The sequence below is a fragment of the Musca autumnalis genome, unplaced genomic scaffold (genome assembly GCF_047663935.1).
Source record: "Musca autumnalis isolate F117 unplaced genomic scaffold, ASM4766393v1 scaffold_3, whole genome shotgun sequence".
NCBI classification, from domain to species: domain Eukaryota; kingdom Metazoa; phylum Arthropoda; class Insecta; order Diptera; family Muscidae; genus Musca; species Musca autumnalis.
Window position 1 is genome coordinate 196,822,171 of NW_027411866.1, and position 8,350 is coordinate 196,830,520.

General features: G+C 35.2%; 1 protein-coding gene across 2 annotated transcripts in view; it reads right to left on the minus strand.

Moving 5' to 3' along the window:
* The window catches only part of LOC141396909 (inactive dipeptidyl peptidase 10), a 157,032-nt gene extending 150,345 nt beyond the window's left edge, over window positions 1-6,687 (minus strand). Inside the window, exon 1 of one of the 2 annotated variants that reach the window (XM_073972636.1) lies at window positions 5,964-6,687. In XM_073972636.1, the coding sequence (XP_073828737.1) occupies window positions 5,964-6,083 (120 nt within the window). In that variant the 5' untranslated portion in view covers window positions 6,084-6,687. The remainder of the gene's footprint in view (window positions 1-5,963) is intronic. The other variant, XM_073972635.1, reaches the window with a different exon arrangement.
* Between the last annotated feature and the right edge of the window lie 1,663 nt (window positions 6,688-8,350).

Below are 8,350 nucleotides of genomic sequence, written 5' to 3' on the forward strand. Positions count from 1 at the left end.
TGGACCGATATAGCCCATCATCGAATTTGACCTGCCTGCAAATAAAAGACGCATCTTCCCAAAATTTTAGCGTCCTATCTCCATTTTTGCGGACGCTAGAGTGATTACCACAGACGGACGAACGGACGGACATATACAGATCGACTCAGAATTTTATGCTGATCAAGAGTATATAAATAATGTGTTACAAACGGAAAAACAAACTTAATATACACTCCATACTATGGTGGAGGGTATAAAAACGATCATACGAGCATATTGTATGATGTTAAAACGAATATAATCCGACTACACCATTTTCAGAAGTAATTCGAATTATTTTAGATTCAATTCATAACATTTCATTTGTTTTCCGAGAATTCCATTTGTAATTCGTGAATTCTATTTGAAATTGCAAGCATTTCAGTTGTAGTTCGAAAATTCTATTCGTAATTCCATTTGTAATTCGAATTATTCCATTTGAAATTTGAATTATTCCATTTGTTATTAGAATTATTCCATTTATAATTCAAATTATTCCATTTGTAATTCGAATTGTTCCATTAGTAAGTCGAGTTATTCCTTTTGGAACTCGATTTATTCCATTTGTAATTCGAATTATTCTATTTAAAATTTGAATTAGTCCATTTGTAATTCTAATAATTCTATTTGTAATTCGGATTATTCCATTTGAAATTCGAATTATTCCATTTGTAATTCGAATCATTTTATTTGTAATTCAAACAACCAGGTATAAAATCAATACAAAAATATTTTGTTTCGACTTTCAAATAAAATAGTTCGAATCACAATTTAAATCTCAAAGGGAATAATTCGAAATACAAATGGAATAAATCGAATTACAAATTGAATAATTCGAATTTGAAATAGAAAAATACGCATTACAAATGGAATAATTCGAATTTCAAATGGAATAATTTGATTTACAAATGGAAAAATTCGTATTACAAATTAAAAAATTGGAATTTCAAATGGAATGTAATGTAATGAATTACAAATGTTGTATTTACAATTGAAAATGTTACAAATTACAAATTGAATTTTCGAATTAAAATTGAAATGTTCCCAATTACAAATGTAATTCTCGAATTACAATTAAAATGATTCGAATTACTTCTGAAAATGTTGTAGTAACCCACCCCAGCACCCTACTATGAGAAAACAATGACATAGAAAAACAAACCACCCTAAAGTTGACGGCCTGGCGGATGTACTTGAACAGTTAAAAGCTTATATTATCGCCTTACAGGAAGTGCAATGGGATCGGGCAGACGTAAAGATCACAAACGCACTGTATTATATCTGTCATGTCATGCCAACATATTCTAGAAATTTGGTAGCCATACAATTTTACTATCGGTCCTACAATATATCAAAACTCAAAATTATACCCAAACCCAAGTGCAGGATGTTTCGTTGGAAATTGTTAAAAAACTCTTCTCTTTTTATGAAACAATCTTACTCACAACTATTTTCATCATTTATTGTGAAATTTACCAAAAAAAAAAAATCAACAAGTGCGGACATCAATTACATTGTACAACAAAATCTAACTTTTTTTTAAAATTACAAGAAACCCCGCACAGATTATGAAAGAGGACCGAAAAAAGAAGACACGTGTATCGGCGTATTGAAAGTTTACTTCGGGAAGTAACCTAAATAGGCGTGGCAAATTTCGACCATTTCTACAGGTTTTGAAATATTCGACATCAGATTCCTTGGAATCCTTGCATTTTAGGTATAAAGTGTCTTTGGCAATATCACCGACAACAATGCGGGGTATCTTTTTATGAAAAAAATTAACCCTAATGCGAGTCACTAAAGGGGTCTTTTTTGTCATTTTTTCAACGTTTTAATATAACTGGAGGGTAGTCTTCTCTATAACCTTGAACAGCTTGGCTTGGTTAACGGTATCGATGGCGTTCTGGTTGAGTTCTCTACTGATATGTGTGAACATTAGGCAACTGGAGAATTTGTTGTGTCTACATCGGTCAAATCCTTCTAGAGTTGTGTAGTTCCGGAACGAACTATTTCCAAGGAACTATTCCGTACATGGAACTATATCCAGCTCTTGCGTTTATATAGTTCCTTTAGTTCATATACTTCTTTTCGTTCTTCTCGTTCCTTTAATTTAACGCGTACGTCGATCTTTCTTTGTTGCTGTTTATTCGCATTTATTTATTTAAATTTATGTCAATTCATCCACCAAACCAGGAAACAAAAAGAACAATGAAAGAAGAAGATTTGTTGAACTATTGCGGCCTCGGAACTATTTGGAACGAAAATAACGATTAAATAGATAGGTTCGTTCAACTATATCAGTATCGGAACTGTTTGGAACTATGGAACTATATTAAGGAAATAGTTCCTTTTGGGAGAAAGAACTTGAAAGATCGATCGGCTCCTGTAACTAGATTGCCCAACTCTAACTCCTTCTGATATTTTCATCAGATAGGCTCATAGCCTTTCCCTTAAATGTAGTCTGAGGATTATTATGGGATTAGTTTTGAATTCTTGTCTTAGATAATCCTTATATCTAGGTCTGATTTAAAAAAAAAATATATATCCCACAAACGTCGTCACAAACGGCCCTCGGACATTGAGTGCCTGCGTTCGATTCGCAATCAAGAAATTCATGATCATTTTAACCACACTTCACATTATAATTTTTTCAGCTGTGGGGATTGAACATTTGAACTTCTTATTTGTATTTTAACACACTATTAACTGCGCCATGCTTACAAACATTAGGGTTTTGTTTAACTTAAAGCATAAGTTATTTAATAGTGAATAAAATAACTGGTTTTGCCTTGTGCAATTTTAAGAAATAACCGGAATTGTTTAGCTTGGTAACATTACATTGCAAAGGGTTGTTCCCAAATTGTTTAAAAAATTTCGTTCATTTGAATGCGTGCAGATCAATTCCATTCCATGGAGTAGTTCTTCATAGACAAAATACGGGGATTACCTCCGTCGAAAAATCTGATGTTCTGGTCAGAGATTGAACCACAGACTTTATATGTTCAGGGCGAGAATCATTGTCTTTGTTTATTCTTTTAAGGTTGTTAGAACTAACTACCTCATGTGACTGAACAGGTATGGCAGTTTCCACAGTATACATACAATTGGTACCCCTGCCTACTAACTTACTTAGCTGGTCCATTACAGAACATTTGTTCCATATACCGAACTAAGAAAAGATTTCTAATTCTATCTGTTTAGTGCTTCGCTTTTTGGAATACCGCGCCTTGTCATCTCTTCATCCACTTGTATGCGCCATCTATTCTTTGGCCTGCCAATTCTGCGTGCACCACCATGTGGTTCGAATTTATACGCCTTTTCATCGCTCATTCTTATTATATGGCCTAGCCAACGCAATCGCTGCATCTCGATACGTTTAACTATATTGATGGCGTTGAATAGCAGATACAGCTCGTGGCAGATACGACGTCGATATTCACCGTCAACGCCTATCGGTCCGTAGATCTTTCGAAGATTTTTTCTCTCAAACACGCCAAGCACTGCTTCGGAACCGTACATCAGCACGGGTAGTATCAGTGTTTTGTAAAGCGTTATTTTTGTTTGACGTGTTGTGGCTTTGTTTTTGAAGTGCTTACTTAAGCCAAAGTAGCATCTGTTGGCCAATACAATTCTTCTTTTATTTCACATCTGATGTCGTTTGTTGTGTTTACGGCGGTCTTTTACTACCTCAAAATTGTAGGAACCAACTTCAACAGTTGGTCCGATCTCAATGGACGCATTGCGCGTCGACACCATCAACTTGGTTTTCTCGCCGTTTACCGCCGGACCCACTTTAGCAGATTCTTCTTCGACCTTCATAAAGTTATCGGTTACTTCTTTTACCGATCATCCCATGATGTCTGTATCATCAGCATAAGCAAGTAACATGTGGCTATTGGTGTAGATTGTGCCACTTATTTTGCAGAAACCTCTTTTGGTACAAAACTCTTCGAAGGGGCTCTTTCCTATTTTAACTGAAGATCTTGTGTCAGTTAGAGTCATTTTACAAAGCCGAATGAGCTTTGCGGGGATACCAAATTCAGACATGGCTTGGAATAACTTTGAACGTAGCGGGCTGTCGAAGGCTACTTTATAATCGACAAAAAGGTGGTAGGTGTCGATCTGCATCTCTTGGGTCTTCCCCAGGATTTGCCGCATGGTAAATATCTGGTCAATGGTGGACTTTATCTTGTAGGCGAAAAGGGAGAAGACTTATGCCCCTATAGTTGGAGCATAAAGTCTTCCTGCCAGATGGAGCTAACTAGCTGATGCATACACCTTATCAGCGTGTCACCGTCGCTTTTAAACAGCTCGGCTGGTAGGCCATCAGCTCCTGCTGCCTTATTATTCTTCAGCCGGTTTATTGCTGTCTTTACCTCATCTTGGCCAGGTGGTATACATTCAATACCATCTTCTGGGATTGGATCTGTGGTATCTTCGTCGACTTCGCTACTATTGGATACCAACAGTTTGGAAAAATGCTCTTTCCGTATCCTTAGCACACTATCTGTATCAGTTACCAGATTACCTTGCTCTACAGGAGGATGTGCCTGTTCCAAAGCCATCAGTTTAATGTGTCACTCTTTGGTAGAATTTTCGGACTTCATTCTGTCTCCTGTACATCTCGATTTGTTTACACTCCCGCTTTTCCATCTCTCTCTTTTTACTGCGGGAAAGACGTTTCTCCTCTCTCCTTTTCTCCCGATACCTTTCTCGTGCGCTACGCGTTGCTACTGATTGTAAAGTAGCCCTATATGCCGCATTTTTCTTTTCGGTAGCAGTACGACAGTCCTGGTCATACCATGGATTCCTTGGTAGAGGTCTCGGGTATCCAAGTACTGATTTTGCGGCTGTTTGCATGGAGTGGGCAATGTTTTGCCATTGTCCTGATATGTTATCGGTATGAGGGCCAGTTGAGTGGAATGTGCTGTGGCTATCTGTTGTGATTGCAGCTTACCGATGTCCAACTTCCGTGTTGTGTCTAATCGTACTTTGTTTGCTACGTTTAATCTGGTACGTACCTTTGCTGCAAGAAGGTAGTGGTCCGAGTCTATGTTTGCACCTCGGAACGATCGTACATCCAACACGCTCGATGAATGTCTTCCATCTATCACAACGTGATCAATTTGATTTCTTGTTCTTTGATCTGGCGACAGCCAGCTCCCCTTATGAATATCGAGATGCTTAAATCTGGTACTGCTAACTACCATGTTTCTTGCAGCTGCGAAGTCTATCAGCCACATACCATTGTCAGATGTTTCACTGTGGAGACTGAATTTCCCGACTGTTGGTACCCCTGCACAGTGGCCAATTCTACGAAAAGCATGGCCAAAACTCTAAAAATGAATGGAATTAGACCTAACCTTGGGTTCTTATGTTTTTCGGGTCACCTTGAAAAAAATCCACAAGTGCGGACATCAACTGGTGACACTGAACATTTTAAATTCGTTTCACATACTTTTCATTACAATTACAACAAATAATATTTAAAACCCGTTGTTTATTTTGGATATTATAATATTTTAATAAACAACTAAAATATTTAGAAACAAATTTCCAAACCAAGAAAGGTATATATTTTTCATAACTACACGCAGTGGGATCCTATAAACAATATTTTACATTATTTAGTGTAAATTGATGTATTTTTTCGATTTTTGTCCAGGTTTTTCTGAAATTTGGTCACTGTGCCCTGGAGAGATTTCCAATATTAAAAACAAGCTGTGGGATCTTGATTATCATCTATCTTCAAAGCCTTTCAATCAACCCTATTCGATTTGCAAAACGTCACATTGGTATATGTAATATTTTAGTATTTAATATTAAAAATTCTTTCCCATTGTGCATCACTGAAATATTTATTGAAAAAAATCCTCAAAAGAAATAAAAAACAGAAACACACTTAAAGTGTGCAAAACACACACACACTCGACTCAACTTACCTCATCCTTTGGCACCAACGTGACCTTCTTCATGGGTGCACTGGTATTATTGACAACTACCGTTTCCCTTTTCAATGATGGACGTTTTAACGCTGAATTGGGTTTTTGTATTTCGACCATAGTGTTATCAAACGAAGCTGAAACTGCTGCTTGAGAGCAATTGTTCAAATGGCAGGAGGAATGAGGGAATTGGGGGAAAATGAATAAAAAGGAATGTTGGCAATGTTTGTTCGCCTTTTTTGGGTGTTAAAAAGGGAAAAAACAAACAAAACTGGAAGCCGGAAATGGTTATGGCGGTGAGAAATGAAAATATATGAAAAGTTTATTTTTCACACTTTTGTTATTGTTGTTGATTTTTCGAACGGCTTTAGAGAGTGATTTTTTCTTCCTTAGGACGTGTGTGTTAATAGACCAAGTAAAGAGTTTGATTAGCAACCAAAAAGAAGGGAATGTCGATAAATATTTTAAAGATTATTTTCTTCTCTTTTCTTGAGTATTATTTTCTCCACTTCTTGACCACAAAGTTTTGATGAAAATTTTTAATTAATTTTTAAGCAGCTTAAAGGTGGTGGCAAATTTTTTCCCCTTCCCAAAATCCAAAAGATAGACAAGTGTTAATTAAGTTGTGGGTTATTAAGTCGTCGTCGTTGTTGTTATTGATGTTGTTGTGTTATAAAACCATTTTTGAGGATATTTCCAAATCAACATTTTTCACAAAAGTTTTCTAAAACAAAATAGAAAAAAAGGCTTGATATGATTATTTTAACACTTTCACACTTCATTCACGCTTGAATTCATTTAGCATCACATTTTTAGGATTTTATTTTTTTCGGATGTCTGTTTTATTTTTTGTTTCCGTTTCAATGGGCGTTATCGTAACGGGTTTTTATATTAACACTTAACACTTTATTTTATAAACAGTGGAACATTGGTAGAAGAATTTAATGCAAAAGATTTTTTATTAAGTTTTATAATTTTATTCTTGTGACATAACCATTGAAACCCGATATATTAAGTGTTTAGTGATAACACATAAACACACATATAGATAGTATGTATGTGTAAATATGTATGTTAATTGTATCTGTGTTGGACTGTTAATAATTTTTTGTTTTCGTTTAAATGTTCTGTCAGCAAACACATTTTCACATTGCTTTGCCAAATTGAAATTGTTATATTTTTCTACTTTATAAATGTTTGCTTATGTTGCTGTTTTTACGCTCTAAAGACCACTTTAAGTTTGCCGGGTGTTTTTTTCTTTTCTAGCTGTTGTTGTAGCCTTTTCAGGCGACTTTAAAAATCAATTCAATTTAGCGCCGGGTGTTAGATGCCCTTACATATATGGAGTTTAATGTTCATCCTTCTTTTCTGATTATCGTTTTTTGTGCTTTGCTTGATTCGGCCTTCTTGTATCTCAATGCTGTTATATACATACACATATATGTATGTACACATACATGTGTATATTTCTTTATGTGACATTTATATTCACATTAAGGATTTTCTTGGCAATCAAAAAGCATTCATATTCTTTTAAGCTTTAACAATTCCCAATAACATTTCGTAGTCCCAGCACATGTGAAGTAGCGATATGAGGAATATATGAATGACAATTATGGGGACAGATGTTTGGTGTGTGATCATTGAAATCGATTTAACGTTCTAACAGCAGTGTGGAATTTTGAATTTCCTATAATGTATTTTAAATCAGGAAAGATGGTAGAAGAACTAAGCTCGCTTGTATTATATGGGATCTGCCGGTGTTAAGTCAGGACGAAACAGTAAGTTTTGGATATTTAATCTGAAACTAATTTAAACTGAAAGGAAAGATGGTAGAAATCAGGAAAGAAATTACTCATCTGTAGTGCGATTCTCTAACTCATTTTTTGAGTTACCGACAAAAATCGGTAAAATTAAAATGCTTAAAATTTCGGTAATTAACGATATTATTCGGTAAGTTAGCGACCAATAAAAAGTAGTCGTAAAGCTCTTCCGATAGCAATAGTGTTGTCAACTTTTATTTCAACTTTCCATTCATAATTTTTCATTTTAATGTTAACGATTTTTGTCGGTAACTCAAAAAATGAATTAGAGAATCGCACTACAGGCGTCTAAAATTAAAATAAAAATAGGTAAAAAAACTTTTTAAGTTAAACGGTTTTATGTTAAGCATACATTGCAATGTTTAAGATAAATGTACTAAAAACCAAAAAATAATAAAATAGATACAGTCGTGGGAATTATAAACATATGCATAGACTAGACTAAAATAAAACCGTGGGGCACGTCAATTGTCTACAAATTATCGACTTAATGTGCGGTAGAAGAATCGTTTAATTCGTCGTTAGGCAGTTGGCCCGCAGACGGTGAGGAAATTACTTACTATT